Here is a 21,403-nt window from a genome sequence, read left to right as displayed (position 1 = left end):
AATCAAAGGGGCAGTGTGGCAAGCCCAGTGGTTAAAGTGTTCGCTTGTCATCTGAATACCTGTGTTTGATTTCCCACATGTGCACAATGTGTGAATCCCATTTTTGGTGTCACCTGCCATGATGTTAGTGGAATATTGCTAAAAGTGTCACTCACTCACTCACTCACTCACTCATACATAAATTACTTATGAAAGTTAAATATATTCCACAATGTTCCTCAAATATACATAATGTGTCAACAGCTCACCCAAGCAACACTTACAGAAGTGAAATACTTCCAAATATATCTTGAAACTAAAAAATACCAAAATTTTGTTGTTCACATGAACAATGCTGTTGTATCAGGGTACTATCAGTAAGGTGTCTTGGTCCCATAAGAAACTCCAAAGAAGTTTGAAAGAGCCCATCAGACCATGGTTCACCTTTGATGTTTGTATTTGGGATGATCTGTGGCTAGTGTATAGTGTAAACAATGACCGTTGAAGGTGGTGACACCAGCCCTTGTCAACACTGTTATTGATGGTGTCTCAGTCCAGTGGTGGGGAGATAACAAAATAGCAGAGTAAAGTAAAGGGATTGACGTTGCTTACATTGCTGATTTTATTATTTGAAAAATGTCAGTAAGATGAATCTCACTGAGCTTCTTGCTTCTTAGGGAAGGACCAAGTGATACTTGGTGGCTGGGTTGCGCCATCTTGAATTTGCTCAGTGTTGAAATTAACTATCAGAGATCAGTTGAAGTGATATCAAGTTCAGTGTTATACATGATATATTTAGGAGATAAACATACTGTGTTGGAAAATCAGAGGTATGTAACGAAATTATAATAGCTCTAAATTTGATTTAAAACCGGAATGCGTGGCATTATTCAGATTTTAAACAAATACATAATGTGTTGGAAAATCAGAGGTATATAATATGATTATGTATCTCTGAATGACTTTGATTAACCAGTCACAGTCCAGAATTTACTGAAGTCATGGTAGAATTGGGATTATACTTTCTCTTTTTTATACAGATTCTAGAATATTTTTTGGTTTGAGTCCCATCTGGGAATGAAACCCACACTCTTAGAGTCAGTCAGTTGCCAGCACACAAAGATAGCCATCTAACCCACTCAGCCACCATGACTTCCACTAGTGGTGAACTTGAAGGTGTATTATACTCAGTAAGTGTAATCACAAATGTAATATTTGTTAGATTTGACCACTTTCTAAATGGCATTGTGTATTCATAGTTATAACATTGCATTAATGATCAGTGTAGTGTATGCCTGTTGATTGTATAGTCTTGTGTTATGCTGGTATTATGAGTTTAGTCTACAGTGACACAGCTGACCAGTCCTAATGTTTTATCCATTCATCAGTACCACGCAGGGTAACTACAAATCTTCATAATAGACAACCTCACTAAATTAGAATCATGCACCGGTGCCTTGACGGTATTGTGCCATCCTATTTGTGTGAACTTGTAAGCCAGGGCTCTGTTTCACAAAACTCTCGTCAGCCTAACATCTCATAACTTTTCTCGTAGCATACATACCTCCTTTGTTACAGGTATTTTATAAGAGGTATGAATGCTACAAGAAAAGTATCTTACGCTATGAGAGTTTTGTGATACTTGCTCCAGTACAATCCAATCAGGCCTCTCAGATCCCAGTCCCAAATTCTGTACACTGTATTTAGATAGTTATTGAAAAGATTTGGATTCTGATTATTTGCCTACCAATCAGCTCCTCTGTGGAAATCTCTGCCTGAAGATCTCAAAACAGCCCCAAACCTGCACTCCTTCAAAACTCTGCTCAAAACATTTTTATTGGAGAAGTACTTTGTCTAGACTCTCACCCAAATAACATGTAGTTCTATGATCATACCAGCTTGCATGCAGTTTAGAGCTTCAAAGAAAGTCATCAAGACATGCATAATTTCTTTTGGAATAAATTTATTTCACCAACTATCATCCTGGGTCTGTTGAGGACATTTTACCCGAAACTATCTTCTGTGGACAGAGAGGTCAGGATTGTATATCTACAGGCAGATTTTGTTGGCATATGAACCAATTGCTGACACATCAGAAATTTGCATAAATATTACTTTGTCTTATCTAAGAATTTAAAGTGGTTGTGTAAAAATTCAAATCATACACTGCTGACGTCAGTGATTTCTTGTTGACAGATTAATGGTGATAGGAAATTCAGCTACCATTGATAAAAACTCATGCAGCATTCAAACACATTTGAAAATAGATTTATTGGATTTAGCCTTGGGGGTCATTTGTTGTGAGACTGTTGAAGTTATTGAAGATATCTGATTAACCTTGAAGTGATCATACAAGGTTTGTCTACAGGGCAAGAGAAATCAATTGAAATAAGAAAGTACCAATTATCGTAGTAATATATTTCATTTAATCATGACAAAATAACTGATTCAGTCCTCTGGCATCTTTTACCAGATAATGGCACATCTTGTGTCAACATAGAATGTTTATGAGGACATTCAGAAGGAATATAAATTAAATTCTTTTCTGAGTGGCCATTGATTCACCTGAAGGTATACCTGTTGGCATTTTATTTCACACTGAATTATTTAGCAGAAGATTTAGGGTAGGATTATAGTATGAGAGTGAAGGAATGGCCATCATGTTTGTTATATGAGGGTCTTCAGACGAGTTTACATTGGCCGAAGCCTGACATACTACTCCAATAAACAACTCCAGATAAGCAGAGTGATATTTGAACACGTTCCTCTTTCACCCAGTTTGATTAGAAAAGATACATTTATAGGTAAATACATGTAGATATAGGTGTTATGTGCTGACTGTTGGGTAGTTGTTTTGGCTACCACAGAAGCATCTGTGTTTAAGGGTACTTACATGAATGACATGTTCACTTGTAGGCTTGATAGCCATCAAGCTGTTTATCTCAAGTGTCTCCTTGTGTTGTGTCAGAGCCCTATCATATTGTAAGGATGCAATGTTGTATGCTGACTGAAGGAACCTTTGTTGGAAGGAGCTCTTACAATATATGTTTACAAAAATTTGGTAAAGTTGTAACATGCTGAACTGCGAAAGAAATATACATTTAGAAAAATGAAATGTCATAACAGTAAATGTTCATATTTATGTCTTCTGTTTAAAAACTGAGTTACTTTCTTTTCCTGCTGAGTATAATAAAGTAAAGTGTGTAACATCAAGTAATGATTGTTTACTGTTTAGATATGTAAGAGGTATTGTTATGGTGGTATTGTTAGGGTAGTAATGCTACAATGGTGCAAAAGTATTGGTGTGTGGTATTGTTTAGGACTGTGACGATTCGGTTCGATTCATTTCATTCAAATCTGACACCTTTGGTTTGATTTTTGATAAACATTATCTCTATTTCCTTTCGATATTTGGATATTATTTATTAATATTATTTCCACACAGCGAGAACATTATTTTTTCTCTCCAACTTGACCAACTACAAGCACAAGTCAAAGCATGATTGGTTGATACTGACTAATTATCCAACGAGAATTGTTGATAGCAGATGTGTCCAAGTGTTTAAGCATCATATTTTATTCATTTTTAGAAGGTTATGTCATTTGCTTTCCTGATTTCCTAGTCAAATGTTGGAATAAAGTTTTCAGTGTGATATGCATTGTTTGATAAGCCCTGGGAATTAAATGCTTTTTTTTTTTTTTTCATTTTATGAAGTATCAAATTGTAAATGATTGAATCAGGGGTTAGATATCAAGAATAAAATGAATTGTTGCAGACCTAGTGTTGACATGATAGTAATGGTACTGGAATATTCACTGTATTCGTGCAGTTTCACTGGTATGAAACTGTTAGAACAAACACTAACATCTAAAGAATGTGTCATAGTACTTTCTTCCTGTAAAATGAAGATAAGCTGGTTCTTTATGATATGGATGAGGTGACCCTTGATATTTCTCAACACAAAGGCAGTTATTTCCACAAATCAATGAAAACATTGCTTCTTTCATTTTCTGAGATGATTTAGTTCTTGAGTAATCACCAGTCAGTATTTATGAAACAAGAGATTCATTGGTCTGGCGTTTCTTTGTGTGTCAGGATAATGTTATGTGTTTGCAGCAGCTGTAGAATCCTTTGTGTTTATTAGCAATCGTAACTATCATTAGTTAAAAGAAACAGAAACAATGTGATTCAGTAAATAAGGACTCACACACATGATCTGTTACTCAGGTTTTGCTATCATAGGACCATAGAATACATTTCCTAGTTAGATGTCATATGTATGCAAGTCTGCTGCTGTTTCAGTCCCAGAATCCAATGTTGACATTTCAGCGATTCAGCCATTGTACCGATCGATGATGAGTGGAGCCTAATTATATTCTGGCCATGAATTAAAAGGATTTTAGTATTGATATGGGTTGGATGTCTGTTGATCTGGAGCTGTTATGCAAATTGTCCACTCCTCCCAAAAGTTGACGATTCATCCAAGTCATTGCCTGTTCAGATAACTGGTGAATGTGCAATTGTTAGGAGACATTCCAGTGAATGTTTGTTGCCTGGGTATGTTCAGGAATCCAGGAAAGTAGCCATCCGGGCTAATCCTTGGAAGCATTAGACTTTCATCCCAGCTCGAAAACAGAGTGATATGGTAAGTGTGAGGACTTCTGAAAGAATGTCTGTAATTGTCAGTGACCTGTTTTCCATGTGTACAGGGGTCATGGTTTGAAGGATCCATGAGATGTCTGCTTGGTGATAATTGTTCAATGACCATGGACTCAGTTGTTGCTTAAATGGTGTGGAGCTTGGCTAATGGAGGCTTGTATTCTACCATGTGTTCCTGCCCATTACTGGCCTGTGCCTTTGGTTGTGGTGATTCTTACACAGGGAAGAATATGTGTCTTTTGGCCTGTTGTGGCTATGGATAAGAAAATTTTGTTCAGTTTATGACCTTTACATGTCATGCTGTTTTGTAAACTAAAAGTTATGGAATCTTGTTGCATGAGCTAATGCTTTTTTGAAGTCCCATTGCCTTTGTATCCCAGTAATGGTTGACTTTTTCAGAGACAGCTTCTTATTGTTTGAATAATAAACTCCTGAAGCTAGAACACTTGATGAAGGTGTTTTGAAAATAGCATGATTGTGTTATCACAAAGAAGTCATGTTTTGTGTGGAAAATATGTGAAGTGAAAACTCTTCCTACAAGATGAATCAATAAGCATGATTTAGTCTCAATACAAATATTAGTATTTACACTGAGAGTGAGAGAGTCGTGACTGCAAGAAGTTAAAAATACTCAATAATTGTCTTGGATGAGGTATGATTTTTCAAAAGTTTTTGGCGGTAGTCATTAATGTCTTGGTTATTTCCTTACTTCAGATCACAAAGTTGTTTTGATATATTATTAATGCATATATTAATGAACATGGTGTGGGAATTATAGTTAGTTCCATGATATTCATGCTGGTTAGCAACCAGGTATCACCATGTACCGCTTATTGCCAACACCTGGCTGTAGCATTTGTGCAAACAGCTTGACTTGTACTTCCGTAGTACTTCTCACATTGACACATGACAAAAGCGATAGGCTATGAGAGTTCAAATCACTAAAAGTATTTTACTTTGTAGACGTTACAGATATGTATCCCGTTGGAAGACTAGACCCAAACACATCGAGTGGATGTCACATGACCATTAGTGTGTTGACATGAAATTTTGTAGCTGATGAGAATTGAATGAAAATCACCCTGGCTATGTTGTGAATTTATGAAATAAGAGTCCAGTCCATAAAGAGTGCAGATTTTGTTTTGTCTAAACATACCCATAATGCCAACATTCAATCACTAAACTTTGAAATGACCTAATTTTCCATGTCGATGTAATGGACTCGACATAAACCATGCATGCAGTACTGACAAAATGTAACTGTCGGTTTCCACCTTAAACTGTACTTTTTTCCCAGAGAAAATAAACATTACCAGAATTTGACATCTCCATATTCCAGTCAACTTATGTCAGAGTCCATCACAAAGAGAGCGAGTTTTGCTCTTGTAAATTTTTTTTTCGAAACTAGTTCAAATTCAAACATTTCTTCAATAAGTCAATGTTTGAAACACAATAGTTGAAAAATTCAAAAATGGCAATAACTGGTCTCATTAGTTATTGAGCAAGCACAATATACACTATCATGCCTTCCGCATTTCTGACAAACACGATTGGCAACTGTAAACAAGTAGGAAATGCTTTGGAATAGCTAATCTATCATCAAGATAAAATTTGTTTCATTTTGTTACGACACAAGAGAGCAAATTGTTAAAAACTGCTAGCCAGTACAGTATGCTACAGTTATAACAAACCAATGGCCCACTCCCTGTAGTTTGTTATAGCTGGCGTTTTTTATGTCCATTTTGACTGAAAATATACAGCAAGTGACTGTGACCACAATATCAGGTAATAATGTGTGTAAGTCTCTTACAAGCATTTGTGTTATGAGAATAGTTTAGAGTAGTCATGTGAACTGTTTGAGTGGCATTTCTTGACGTTTATGTTAGGTAAGTAACAGCAATGTGAAAAACGACAACTTGTTTATTCTAACATGATGTTACATTTTGTAAAGATCCTATCACCTTTGTCAAGCAAGAGTGACATTTCCATATACATGTTCTCCATACAGGATCCCCCACCTCTGTATGTGTTTTCACTTAACTGGTGACTATGGAATGTTGTTGGTGTACCGAATATGTTTGTGTGTTTGTACATTAAGTGGGGTGAAATGTTCTTTGTTTGAACAGGGCTCTGTAGGTGTGTGACATCACAGGACTGAATGAACAATACATATTCTTGTTTACCAAAACATGCTGACTGAATCTTTGCCAAATGAAGTGCAAATAGCTTTGCTTATGTACATTACTAACATGATTACATTTCTTTAACTGACTACACAAGCACAGAGAATGAATGAAGGTTTCACTCAGTTGAGGTGGGGGTTAATCATATATGGACAGTGTCTGTATGTACTATTAACGAGGACTGAGGAATGCCTGATACATTCACATGACTATAGGGGTGGTGGGGTAGCCCAGTGGTTAAAGTGCTCACTTTTCAAGCTGAAGGGTACAATGTGTCAAGCCTATTTCATCCGCTCATAAAAACATGAAGGTCCTGGAGTAGAATAGGCCTTCAAAAACCCATGGTTGCCATAAAAAGATGACACAGATTGTCGTAAGAGGCGACTTATGGGATCGGGTGGACAGGCTAGCTGGCTTGCTTCACACATCACCGGTTCCCAAATCTTGCTGAGTGCAGCATAAAACTAAACTCAATCACTCAATCACTCACTCACTCATCCGCTCATATGAGTTTGTGAGTTTAGTTTTACACCACCCTATTCCAGCTATATTGCAGCAGTCTTTAAATGATTGAGGGTGGACTAGACAATCCAGGGATCAACAGCATGAGCATCAATCTGCATAACTGGAGATCAGTGACATGCGGTCAACCAAGTCAGCATCTCTTACAACAAACATGGGTTACTGAAGATCAATTCTAACCTGGATCTTCATGGATACACGCACTTCAGTGAATAGACATACTCAGTTACATGTCATATGGTCATATGAAAGAATAAGGTGCTTTTTAACATAATTTTAGAGTAATATTTTCATACTTGGCTGCATATGTGATATTGATGAAAATAAAATTGAAAGTATTCTGGAACATGATCTGTTGACAGTGAAAGAAGTTATTTGGTGATCCCTAACAGGAATATGTTTTTAATTACTCCACACATTTAGAGTTAACTGCTTCACATGTGTGATAAGCTGGGTAAGAGAGTAAGTCTGAAGGCCTTTCTAAACAGTATTATAGCTCCATGACACCATGACCTACTGAGTATGGGTCTGACAAGACTAAGAATGATATTCAGGGTATAATTAGGATCTGAACCCCAAACCTGAAGATTTGGCCTGTGTGGAATGACTGATGACTTTGATTGCATGTGTTTTCAGAATAAATTTGATTTTTTTCTTTGGATTGCAATTGAATGCATTGAAAAAAATACCCAAGCAAGTAACAACCAGTATCGAAATGTCCATGCGGTTTCTTTGTCATACGATGATTTATGGAAGAGTTGGTGAAATAGAATGATTGCAGTTCCATGTAGGGTTCCCTGAACACTGACGTACGTTCCTCAGAATACTGGTCTGACTTGCCATAGAGTGTGGGTGGCCATTAAGTGTTTTATTGCTATTGATTATTGTGGTGGATTTAGGACGTGCTGACCGAATTGATGAATGTTCATACCAGACTTATACTAGAATGGTATAAGAGTGCAATATTTTGATGTAATGGATACCTAAAGTAAATGAGCTGGATAAATGGGTCTAATATCTGGTACTATTGACGCTACATTTCTTGAGGACCTACTTGTCACCATTGCAGAAGGTTGAACGGGTTAATGTTAAAGGTCTTTTGGCTGCCTTTTTGAAGTTTGGAAAAAGCATAAATGTGAAGTTTATGGATAGCAACTGCTTCTATTTCTAGTGCAGTGTTAAAAACAGATTCCTGTGTCATAACGGTACAAGAATCTGTGTTGAAACATCATGATTACAAAATAGAAGAGGTTATTACCCATATAATTTGTCATTAATGAAACTACAATGCCAGAACATGGCTTGTATAAGTCTACTGTGTGTATGTGTACAGACCAATGAAAGCCAGTGATGACACCAGGTATTAATGCATCTGTAACAAGCTCATGTTGCATTGTTAGAGTTACGATTGTCTTAGTGCTACATCTGTAATAATCTCATATTGCATTGGGAGAGTTACGATCATCTTAGTGCTACATCTGCAATAAGTCCATGTTTCAGTGTAGGAGTTACGATCGTCTTAGTGCTACATCTGTAATAATCTCATATTGCATTGGGAGAGTTACGATCGTCTTAGTGCTACATCTGTATTAATCTCATGTTGTATTGGGAAGTTACGATCATCTTAGTGCTACATCTGTAATAATCTCATGTTGCATTGGGAGAGTTACGATCGTCTTAGTGCTACATCTGCAATAAGTCCATGTTTCAGCATAGGAGTTACGATCGTCTTAGTGCTACATCTGTAATAATCTCTTGTTGCATTGGGAGAGTTACGATCGTCTTAGTGCTACATCTGCAATAAGTCCATGTTTCAGTGTTGGAGTTACGATCGTCTTAGTGCTACATCTGTAATAATCTCTTGTTGCATTGGGAGAGTTACGATCGTCTTAGTGCTACATCTGCAATAAGTCCATGTTTCAGCGTAGGAGTTACGATCGTCTTAGTGCTACATCTGTAATAATCTCTTGTTGCATTGGGAGAGTTACGATCGTCTTAGTGCTACATCTGCAATAAGTCCATGTTTCAGTGTTGGAGTTACGATCGTCTTAGTGCTACATCTGTAATAATCTCTTGTTGCATTGGGAGAGTTACGATCGTCTTAGTGCTACATCTGCAATAAGTTCATGTTTCAGTGTTGGAGTTATGATCGTCTTAGTGCTACATCTGTAATAATCTCTTGTTGCTTTGGAAGAGTTACGATCGTCTTAGTGCTACATCTGCAATAAGTTCATGTTTCAGTGTGGGAGTCATGACTAGCAAAAATCCTGGAGAGCAAAGATGAGATGTTCCAGCTGATGTGGGTGGTAGTTTGAGTGGCTTGATATTTACCCTTGGCCATAGGTGATGTGTTGAGTGTGAGGAGTATGAACATGTTAATGAATGTCAACTCCCAGGTGTACCCAACACACTGAAGATGTTTACATGTGGATAACGAACATGTGGATATCTTTGTGCAGATCACATGGTTCAGGGCATTTGCTTACTGTGGTCAACAGTAGCCAGGATGTGTGAAGTCAGTGTCACATCTTGTCAGGTGTATTACACATCCTCTTGACATGAACAACCAGGGCACCGTTTCACAAATCTCTTGTGAGCCTAAGATTTTGTAACTTTTCTCGCAGTGTTCATACCTCCTGTGCTACAAGAGCATTGTGAAAAGGGACCCAAGATCACTCCTCAATTCACTCTGTTCAACCATATTTTGTTCAGTGGTGATAGAAGCCCATGTTGGCAATGTTCTATCAATATGGCCAAGTCTGTAAATAATATTTCCTCACCAAGTCAACCAATGATTGATATTATGCGCAATATCTCATGCCACCAAGGTATAATAGTATAAGACCCTGGTTAGAGTCCCAATATTGATACAATTTACGAAGCCCATTTCTGGTGTTCCCCTACTGTGATATTACTGGAATATTACTTAAAGTGTTGTAAAATTAAAACTCGCTCCCTATTTCTTATCATATGCTGTCATATGCCAGAAACTGTAGCAAATGTACTGTTTAGCTGTATCAGTAACTTCCTGTGTAAATCTATCACAGCAACGTAAGCTTCTGTTTGTTATACTTCTTCCATCCTGACCTTCACCTTTATGTTTCAGAGCGTAGAAAGGAAAAAGTATGGCATTGACTCCAAGCGGCCCGACTACCGCCCTGGTGGTGGAGATATCCAGATCTTCAGTGAGAAGAAGGAATATAAGGCAGAAGCTCGAATAGATGCTCGGGCTTCACCAGCATCCCGAGCCTCTCCCAAACCTGGAACCCATCGTACCCCTCCGGTGAAGTCACCCTCACCTAATTTGTCAGCGGTTCGATCAAAGATAGGATCCATGGATAAGGCCAAGCACACCCCTGGAGGAGGAAATGTAAGACTTCTGTACTTTACTCTGAATTTCATTCTTTTGATTAATATTATTATTTGTTCTAGGTCACTGCATGTGTTGTGAAATGACAAGTATACTGTAAAGTTTTAGCATGATCAACATGTTCGACCAATCACTGTCTGCAAAGACGTCATTCTTGAGAACTATTGTTGAGAACAAGGATCACCCCTGCGAACCATTCTTATTTCAAAATAAGGGTCACAAGTGCATGTTCATCTTGTAAGAATGGTCACATTTGTGTGTTCTTGTGGATGATGGTCATGCTGGTGTGTTCTTCATGTGAATAATTGTCAAGTGGGTGTGTTCCTCTCAAGAATAAGAGCCAGAAGGATAAGGATCACTGATGCGTGTTCTTCATGTGAATAAGGGTCACATGTGTGAACTGTTCTCTTGATGGAGGTAATGGTCACTGATGTGAACTGCTGCGTGCTAAGATCAAACTGTGAATTGTTCCAGGTGAAGATTGTAACAAAGAAGACTGACTATACATCTGTGTCCAGCAGAGTTGGCTCCAAGGACAAACTCATGCACAAACCTGGTGGGTAGAACCTTTGGTCATGCTGCAGATCGATCTGAGTCGCAGAACAGCTGTACATTCAGATGGCCATTTAGCATAAATAAGACTGAAAAGGACTTAAAGCAATGGAACTAGATAATGAATTTGCATATTATTTTAAAAGGGATACAGGGATTATGTAAGATACTGGCAATGTTTTATCTTTTTTTTATACATGAAAAGAGTGTATTGTTGTTATATATGTAGGTATACAATGATGGTATGAGACCACAGAAATTACAGGTTTATGATGGTACTGAAGCATGCAGAGATTATCAAAGGGTCGATGTTTCATGGCCTAGAGGTATGCCCAAGCCTCTGCTGTAGAGATGAAGGCAAATAATCAATTAGTTATGGCCTGAAGAAAAACCATAGCTACTGCTTGTAAACCTGTAGCAAAGGTAAATTACATGGGATGTTAGCCTGGAATGGTTAACTCGGAATACTTGGGTTGACTGTGTTGGCAGGTTCATCAGTAGGAAATGGGTACCCAAAGGACCACCCAGACCTAGTAGTTATGTATAGTTTTATGACAAACATTCACTACTGAAACTCCATGGTTACCTGCCAGTACTTGCTTATCCTTTTGACTGGCTGTTGGGTGGCCTAGTGATTAAAGTGTATGCTCACGACGACATTGCTAGAATATTGCTAAAAGTGGCATAGATAAAAACTCACTCACTGACTTATTTTGATTACACATACATTCCTCCTGATCTTTATATGTTTGAAAAGTGCTTTAATGACCTACAATGCATGCATAGAAAGATTACTTTGGTTTGATTATAAGGCTTTGGTAAAACAGTTCCCAGCTTGACATTTTGTACCCGATAAAAGGCAGGTACCCAATTTGTAATTTTGTGTTCACATGCAAATGATCACGAAGGTGGAACAATCTGCTCTTAATATTATTTTACCCGTTTATCATTATTTTAAGAAGTGTCTTCTGAGTGGTCTGTTATATAGCAATGTCTAACATTTTTCTTTAGGAGGGGGAAATGTGAAGATAGAGAACAAGAAGCTGAGTTTGGATAATGTAACACCTCGTATTGGTTCCCTTGAAAATGCCAGGCATCAAGCTGGAGGAGGGGACAAGAAGGTAGGGGATCTCCCATTGACCCATGCCTGTGTTAGATGTGAGACCATTTAATCAAGCTGTTTGCATTCTGCTTACTTTTATTTGCCTTTTCTTAATATTGCAATCATTGTATAATATTATTTGATGTAATATTGTTCCATTTTAAGATCATTAGGATGAACAATAACCTAGAGAGGGTGAGGGTGTTGTTACCACAGCAGTGAATGTTTTCAGTGATGCTGACAGTCTGTGTTAGAACTGGTCTTCGGCAACCCATAATTGTTGTAAGAGGCGACTAGGGGTTAGGACAGTCAGGCTTGCTATCTTGGTTCAACCTTGCTGTCGTATCTCAGTTGTGACAATCCATGCTCATGATGTAAGTCACTGGATTGTCTGGTTCAGATTTACTGACTTCTGTCACATAGCCGGAATATTGCTGGTGTGTGTGGTGTTTCACAACAAACAAGCAAACAACCAATGATGCTGTCAGAAATTCTTTATATCTAAGGTGATTTGTACCGCTGTCATATTTTCTTGTGAAAGTAAATCCTCTGTCTGCCCCTTTTGCGAAGACCAGTAGGTATTAGTCATGAGTAGGAGCTAAAAAGTAACAATCATGGTTCTCAGGCATTCCACGATAATTCAGAACAAAAAACTTTTTCAGAATACATTTGTTAATATATGTGAGACATTGAGAATTTTATGATTCTTTGATGGAAAGGGTATCTCCCTGAAACTTTATAAATATTCCTGAATGAAAGCTGGATAACCACATTCTTGGGTGATGGAATAGTAGAATGAAAACGAAGTAGTTTTATTCTACTACTTACCATACACTTACTACTACTTACCGTATAAATTAACATTAAGATAAAATGGTTGCAAAGTACATGGTGTTCATTTCCATAATTGTACAGGTCCTGTACGTTTTAGGGCCAAAAGAATAAAAAATACAAATACAGAAAGACTTACAGGTGCACTCTTGACCTCATTTTCCATTGCCTGAGAATCAGAGACTTTCATTTTATAGCCTTAGATTACTTACAAAGAAGTTGAAGAATATCCAATTCTTCATATTACCATACTTACTGTCTTAGCTAGCTAGACTGATTGTAGTGATATGAAAGATATGACATTGTTTAAATAGTTCTGAGTAGTATTTGATATATATTGTGTATATTCCTTGAAACAACTGTGTTTTTCAAGAGAAGTGTACACATAATTAAAGGTAAAAGTAACTCTGACTTTATTGATAGCAAAAAAACACAAAAATAATTATGATAAAGTGAAAACTGTAGACTGATGAACCTTCCGAATGTGAACACAAGAAAGATTGTTATTTGTATATTCCTTCAATTTTTAAATGGTTAAAGAAAATACAAATATAGTTAAGCTTTTCCTTTAAACTAAAGCAGTGATGAATGGAAACTGTCAGGCATTGCTCCATCATTTGCCAGAATTCCAAATTTAGAAATAATGTCATTCTTAAAATAATCACTGAAATCATTTGTGGCATTCTTCATTCAAAGTAGACACCAGTACTTTAGTTCTTATATAAAGAAAACTGGACTCGTGAATTAACAGTACTCTTACATAGATATGAGCCAGCAATACTCAAGAACAACCAGTCTTGAAACAGATGGCACAAAAGCAATTAGAAATCAGTGATGATGTAGGTGTTCATGAAAAAGGCAACCAAGGTCAGAGTTACTATTGTCTTTGCGTATATTTAAACAGAGTCATAACTTATGCTATAATGGGAGGACACACTGTTGTTTATTATTAAGTTAATTTACTTACTGTCATCCAGGTCAGTGTTTGTACAGCTGTTGTATCCTGCATGCTGAAAGTCTACAAGAGGCGATGTAGATAAGACTTTGTTGTATAGTGGTGAAACGTACAACCTCTGAGAACTTTTCACAACTATTGAACAAAAAGAATGTGTTATTGCAGGTCGAAACTAAAAAACTTAATTGGGAAGCTAAATCGAAAATCGGTTCCATGGACAATGCAAAACATGTTCCTGGAGGTGGTGAGAAGAAGGTAAGGGGGATAACTCTGTTTTTAACATGAACATGTTCAACCATTAACTTTTCAGTATTTGCTTGATTTTCTTGATTCAGGCTTGCTGCATGTTCTTACTGCTGTTTATTGAATATTGATGTTTGATTGATTGATGAAGCTTTAGGTAAGAGACGTTGTAGCTTTGCATGTGCGTCATCAATAGGATTTGCAGCAGCAGCCTTGACAGATCGTCAAAACATCAATCCATTAACATTTCATTAAAGAAGTAGAAAATTCCAAGTTGACATATTTTCATCCATTTTGTCCATTAACACCAAATACAACTGAGATGAAAATCTGATGTACTTCCCTGGTGAACTCACCCAGAGTTTGGTAGCAGCATGGTCTCCTATTCCTAACCATGGGAGATTCACTTCAGAGCTTGTTGCCTTGCCTGCATGCTGTTGCTTTGCTTTGCCAGATTGAGACTAAGAAACTTGAATGGAAAACAGAATCCCGTGTTGGCTCCATGGATAATGCGAAGCACGTGGCAGGCGGTGGTGATAAAAAGGTGGGATAGTAGTTCACCTCTAACTCAGTGACTTAGCTGTCAGTTCTTAATGCTAACCAGTGTGATGCGAAAGTCAGATTCTGGGCTGCAGAATTCCATGCAGACTGAAAAATTGTGTGAGGAGTATATGAGCAGCAAATTTTGGTTCTGTTGCAAAACTTATACATATAACTGTTCGTCAAAAATAGCAAGGCCCCAATCCTAGACATCCTTTGTTTTTGTGTTTGTTTTTTATGGTTTGTTTGGTGGTCAGTTTGCTAGAGAGATCAAAGCTGTAATTGTGTGACTTCAGAAAATTGCCACCATCTACTAAGTATGGAGATTTTATGATCGCAGTTAGCATGTTTTGATAACATTAGTCATGAAAAAACATTGTTCGGCCTTAGAAGGATATATGAAGTACCACGGGACAGGAATTTTAGTGTTAAATGGGTGTTTAAACCTATATCTGTAACTGATGTAGTGGTCATGTTTTCATATTTTTCTCTGAGTATTTTCACGAAATATATTTCAGTTGTAAAATATTCTTGAGATAGTACAGAACATTCAATATTTTGATTCAGAAAAAATATTTGGGGCTCTTTTATATTCATATGTTCATGTATGTTTGCATTTCCTAATATTTGTGATCTGATAGATAAGTGGATTGGAAATTGGAAATACATTTCGGCCTGTTTTGTATTGATGTGATAAAAATTTGCTGCTGATCTAGCATCCCAGAGTTTGGGTGATTGAGTGAGTGAGTTAATACTTAATGTCACATCGGCAATACCTCAGCCATATCGTGACGAAAAGAATTTATATGAGAAAAATGAAAACATTTTAAAGCCCAGATTTTGAAGTTTGCGCCAAGAGCTCCCACACCTAATAATGGAAACCTCTTCTCACAGCTTGTCGCCTTGCCTGCATGCTGTTGCTTTGCTTTGCCAGATTGAGACTAAGAAACTTGAATGGAAAACAGAATCCCGTGTTGGCTCCATGGATAATGCGAAGCATGTGGCAGGCGGTGGTGATAAAAAGGTGGGATAGTAGTTCACCTCTAACTCAGTGATGTAGTTGCCAGTGCTGCATAACAACCAGTTGGGCATTAACATCTGATGCAGAATGGTGGAATTCTAGGGAATTCCATGGAATTCCAAACAGACTGAAGGATCATGTAAGGAATATCAGGGCAAAGCGTCAGGTGTGTTTCCTGATGTTAAACATGCCATTCAAAGTAGACAAAATATGTGGCTAATAAGGCCTTTAATGTACCATCATGGCAATGTTTTCTTCGAGCGATATTCTAGAAGTTGTTAATATAGAGATGACCAAACTTTATGGATGATCAGTTTCTATACTTTCAAAATAGCGATGTAGCATATGGAAGGGCTGCTTGAAATTGTTTTACGAAGCTATACCAAAATGTCATCTCCATAATAGGAATGTTTCAATGTAGTCTATTCTTTGTATTGTGTACTCATATTAGACCCATGAAGATTCGGGGTAGAATAGACCTTCAGCAACCTATGCTTGCCAAAAAAGGCGACTATGCTTGTCGCAAGAGGGACTAACAGGATGGGGTGAACAGGCTTGCTGAATTGGTTGACACATGCCATCGGTCCCCATTTGCACAGATCGATGCTCATGCTGTCCATCACTGGATTGTCTGGTCCAGACTTGATTATTTACAGACCCCTGCCATATTTCTTGAATATTGCTGAATGTGGCTTAAAACTAAATTCACTCACTCACTCATACAAAAACATAGTCAAGTCACTCAGTGATAGGATCTGATGTAGAATATTTACACATTCCTGCTTTGTAGTCGTGTAGGGTATCGAAAGCGGGACTTTGGTGTGATGAGCCATGGCTTCAACCTCTTGGCTACCATTGTGGCTATAGCTCAGAGTGGTGTACAGAACACTATCTTATTTTGTGGCGTAACAATGTGTAAGCTTTGTCAGACGAGGTGAGCTTTAGTGATATGTTATGTTACAAAGTTTAGAAGAATCTATTTGTAGAACATTGAGAGCATATTATTTTTTTTCTGATTCCTTACAAAATGGCATATCTATCTTATTCTTTTTTATTTCTGTGTATTTTAAATCCCAATCTGAAACTTAAATGAATGGGGAAGTTCTGTATAATAAAGCGTATTTCTAATGACAAAATAATCTGATGTAGCTCCATGATTAAGTCGCTCGCATCCCAGAGTTTGGTAGTGACCTGATCTCCCACACCTAATAACGGAAACCTCATCTCACAGCTTGTTGCCTTGCCTGCATGCTGTTGCTTTGCTTTGCCAGATTGAGACTAAGAAACTTGAATGGAAAACAGAATCCCGTGTTGGCTCCATGGATAATGCGAAGCACGTGGCAGGCGGTGGTGATAAAAAGGTGGGATAGTAGTTCACCTCTAACTCAGTGACGTAGTTGTCATTGCTGAATATAACCGTTTCATCATCGTGAACATTATACCCTTTTCCCTAAGGCCATGTCCATATGGAGATGTAACTGCTACACTTGCTGTAAGTTGGGTCAGTCGTGATAGATGATTGTTGTATCAGAGACGTTTGTCTACCATTGTATTTCTAGCTCAGTACTTAATGGCATACCCACAGGATGTCAATGAGAAACCTACCAGCAAAGATACTAGATGATACTTGATTAATGTACTTATATATAATGTCACCTGCAGTAGCACTTACATCACATGTAGAAATGGCCAGGAATCATATTCTTGAATGTGTACCATTTCTAACCTCATCCCAAAACATGATTGATAAGTAACATTCCATGACTGACTCATGTATGACATCATTAACCTCTATTGCTCTCTATTGCTGCTGTTATTCCTTACTAACATCACAAGCAAGGACACTGTCTCCGTGATGAGACATCACAGCTTACTGTCATGCTTGCATAGTGGTGCTTTGCTTTGCCAGATTGAGACTAAGAAACTCGATTGGAAAGTGGAGTCTCGAGTTGGCTCCTTGGATAATGCCAAACATGTTGCAGGCGGTGGTGATGTAAAGGTGGGATAATGTGGTCTTGTGTACATGTGAACCTCCAAGCACACACTGCCCATGGAATTCACACCAGCATTCTCAAATAATGAGAGTTATCTCCCTTCAAATGATTTCTGCATTGAGTTATATCCCTTGATCTGTCAGTCAAAAGAATGGTGGGTTTAAATGTGCTAATGGCAGTCCATGAATGAATTTACTTTTTCTTTGAATTTGGGGAGGAAACTTTGTAATGCCTCTGAATTTGAGAGAAGAAACTTTGAAATGCTTTGCATTTTCGGGAGGAAGCTGTGAAAAAGGCTTTGAATGGTGTACTCCATGGTCTGTGCTGGTGTAGCTGGAGGTGCATCCATGTTGTGACAGGCATGAGTTTTAAGAATTCCCAATTTGTTTTCTGTTGTAACAGCATAGTACAAGAACCATGTGTGTTCAGATACTCGATGCCTTCGTTTTGAAATTGGTATCAGGTGTTGGTATCAGGTGTCTTCAAATCCAGATCTATAGCATTAGATCTCACAATGCCCAAATCATCATTTTCTAAGTCTTGCAGAATATCTGAAAATGATCTTTTTGTGTTCATTTTTCACATGTTAAGATTGAAAGCCACAAAATAGATTGGAGATCTGAGTCAAAAGTTGGATCACTTGACAATGCTCACCATACTCCAGGCGGGGGAGAAAAGAAGGTAATGGTTTGTCGCCATGGTAACCAACACATCATGATCATGTGATCACTTTGTTTGATATGTTTGTATTACTGTTATGTTTCACTTATTGTATATGTTCTAGAGGAGAGTTTATGTCTGTTTTTATCTCATTTGTCATGTGAAAGACCCAGTCTCTCTGTCTCTTTATCTCACCATCATCTCAGCTTCTTGACACACCTTTCTGCTTTTTGTTTAAACATACTAAATATGTTTCTATCATATTTTATATTATTCAGAATCATTATCACAGCATTATGCATTAAATATTATTACCAACATTTTTCTTAAAAATATTTTACATTGAAAATTGGAAGAAAAATTTAATATGATATTATTTAGTGTGACGTGTTAGTACTTACAAGCTGAGGGAGATAAATCTTTTGAGGTGTAGGTGAAGTGTAATAGAAGTGGTGTGTTGTTGACACTTTGGTTGGCACAGTGGTGAGGTGTATAAGTGTTATCAACATCTGGTATAGACTCCACTTTATACATCATAGTTTGCAGTCACAGGAACATTGGATTAGAATTTCTGTGGCCAAATCACAGAAGTACATATCAGGAAGCAAAATATATTCTCAGTTTTCAAGATGTTTCCTTTAGAGTAGAATATGGTAAACATCCTGTCGTTTTCTAAAGAACTGTGTTGTAGAAAACAGTTATGTAGCTGAACATGAGTCAAACTTTATGAACCTATTTTTTTAAAAAAAGTATCAGTAGCAAATGTGCCATGCATAAATAAGATATTCCTGATGATGAACTTTCTAAAAGAGGAAATTGTGTAGCATTTGCTTCTTTTTAATATAAAAGCAATATCTTGGTTTCTATCATTAGTTTCCAGCATGTATTAGTTTGTTTCCTGAAAACGTTACATTTCTTTTTCAAAACATCACAGCTGTTGTCTATTAGTGGATGTGAAGCCTCAGACTGTAGGGTGTACATATGCCTGTATTTATTAGGATGTAGTGATGCATGCTGTTTTCATACATACATATTAAATAACAATGTATCTATATTGTAACATTTTGCTTGGAAACACATAAAAGCTGTTTGATCCGGTAATTTTTCTTTGATGTAATATGATGCTTCAAATCAAACAACAGTGCCCTTTAATTTTTTATGAAACTAAGACTAGTATAAATTTTCAAATATTACAATTATTACTTTTCTGTTCAGTTCAATTACATAATTCTGAATATTGAAATATTTTATTAATTAATGGTTACATTTTTACAAAATATCTTTCATGAGTCATTTCCTGGTATCTCCTGAGTGTATATATCTTAGGTAGCTGGTATATGGTTTTCTTTATTGTGTGAATGCATGTCAAGTACTTGTTCAGCGTCTAACACAGTCTGTGTGCTCACTAACTTTGTGTAAGTGTCTAATGAAGTTCAAAGATATCTTCTAATTCAAATAAAATGAATTCCCTGAGTTAACAGTGCTAAATTGCGACTGACAGTGTTAGATTTATACTTTGGTAAAGTAATTATTTTGATTTCTAGAATCTTTTCTAAGATTCATTTAATTCATTGCAAATTTATTTTTTGGCTCCTTTGTTTCTATTAATTTGAAATACGTTATGCTAACAGTAATGCTTATTCTTTTCATTATTATCAAAATCACAAACATAACTTGATAATCAAACCCGATTCTTCAAAATGTTCTCTATTCTTTGAGTAAAATAACAGCGAGATAGGTCACTATTTCTCCCAGTTTTCTTACAGTATTTATCTCCCTTTGTTCCCATGCTAGATAGGCTCTGTAAAACTGGATTCGCTGGAAACTGCAATTCATTCGGAGGTGGTAAAGTCAAAGTAATGTTGCATCTGCCATGTTGTATGTATGTATGTATATACTACTGCCTGCCTCATCATGTGCACACTGAATAACTGCCACAAGTTGTCTTCCTCTTCAATATTTCTAAAATTTCATTGTTTTGAAATACATCTTTTTGGTTATGTTTCGATTCAACATTTTGAAAAAAGTCTGTTTTGAGTTTTGTCTGTATGCTGTTTTGAGCTATTTAATACAGTAAACTACTGTTTTAACAAACTCACAAGCACCTATGGTTTGTGTTCGTAATAACTCTGTTCAATTACATGTATGCATTTCCACAATAGTCTCCAACAAGTAACCAGGACAGTACGTAATACCATCAGTGCATATGCATATACATATGTTTGTAATAAACATAGTTTTCTGTTTTTATATTTCTCAAAAACATTGTTTACTTTTTGAGCGAAAATTTATCATTTTGATTGACAAAATAGAGTTAATTCTCAAAATCAGGGAGACAAAATACACTGCACTGTATAGAGAGGTGAATGGATTAAAGAAGGTAAGGTAATGTTTGAGTTCCAGAGTGTGCAAGGAAGCGCTTGGGTGTGTGCCCTGTAGCGAGGCTGGTAGAAACTGATGTTGAGAAATAGAAATATGATGTTTGTAACAAATCCACAGGACTCAGTAAAAACAATATTTAAGGTATTTCAGAATCAGATGGTTTGGGGTCTAAAAGTGACTGATGAACACATAAAATATACTTCACTGTAGTTGTGATGATGTGATGTGTTTGTGAAATTAAATATTGGTAACTGACCAGAACAAATTTTGAAAACATTATTGACAAACTGACAATTTGAAAATTTGCTTTAATTGTTTCATGTATTCTGCTTTCTGTTGTCTTTTCTGATCTTGGCATTATTTCTAACTTCTGTTGAACAGTATTGATTTCCATTGCTTCAATAGATGA

At 36.9% G+C, this 21,403-nt stretch overlaps 1 protein-coding gene across 1 annotated transcript in view; it reads left to right on the top strand.

The window, feature by feature from the left end:
* Window positions 1-21,403, top strand: part of LOC137254681 (uncharacterized) — a 72,895-nt gene that overhangs the window by 35,174 nt on the left and 16,318 nt on the right. Inside the window, exons 4-11 of the mRNA XM_067792530.1 lie at window positions 10,451-10,714; window positions 11,189-11,270; window positions 12,278-12,387; window positions 14,320-14,409; window positions 14,852-14,941; window positions 15,872-15,961; window positions 17,230-17,319; window positions 17,868-17,957. Coding sequence (XP_067648631.1) covers window positions 10,451-10,714; window positions 11,189-11,270; window positions 12,278-12,387; window positions 14,320-14,409; window positions 14,852-14,941; window positions 15,872-15,961; window positions 17,230-17,319; window positions 17,868-17,957 — 906 coding nt within the window. The remainder of the gene's footprint in view (window positions 1-10,450; window positions 10,715-11,188; window positions 11,271-12,277; window positions 12,388-14,319; window positions 14,410-14,851; window positions 14,942-15,871; window positions 15,962-17,229; window positions 17,320-17,867; window positions 17,958-21,403) is intronic.

This window comes from Haliotis asinina, chromosome 10, assembly GCF_037392515.1.
Source record: "Haliotis asinina isolate JCU_RB_2024 chromosome 10, JCU_Hal_asi_v2, whole genome shotgun sequence".
Taxonomy (NCBI): domain Eukaryota; kingdom Metazoa; phylum Mollusca; class Gastropoda; order Lepetellida; family Haliotidae; genus Haliotis; species Haliotis asinina.
Note: the sequence above shows the minus strand (reverse complement) of the source record. Positions and strands in the feature narration are given on the sequence as shown.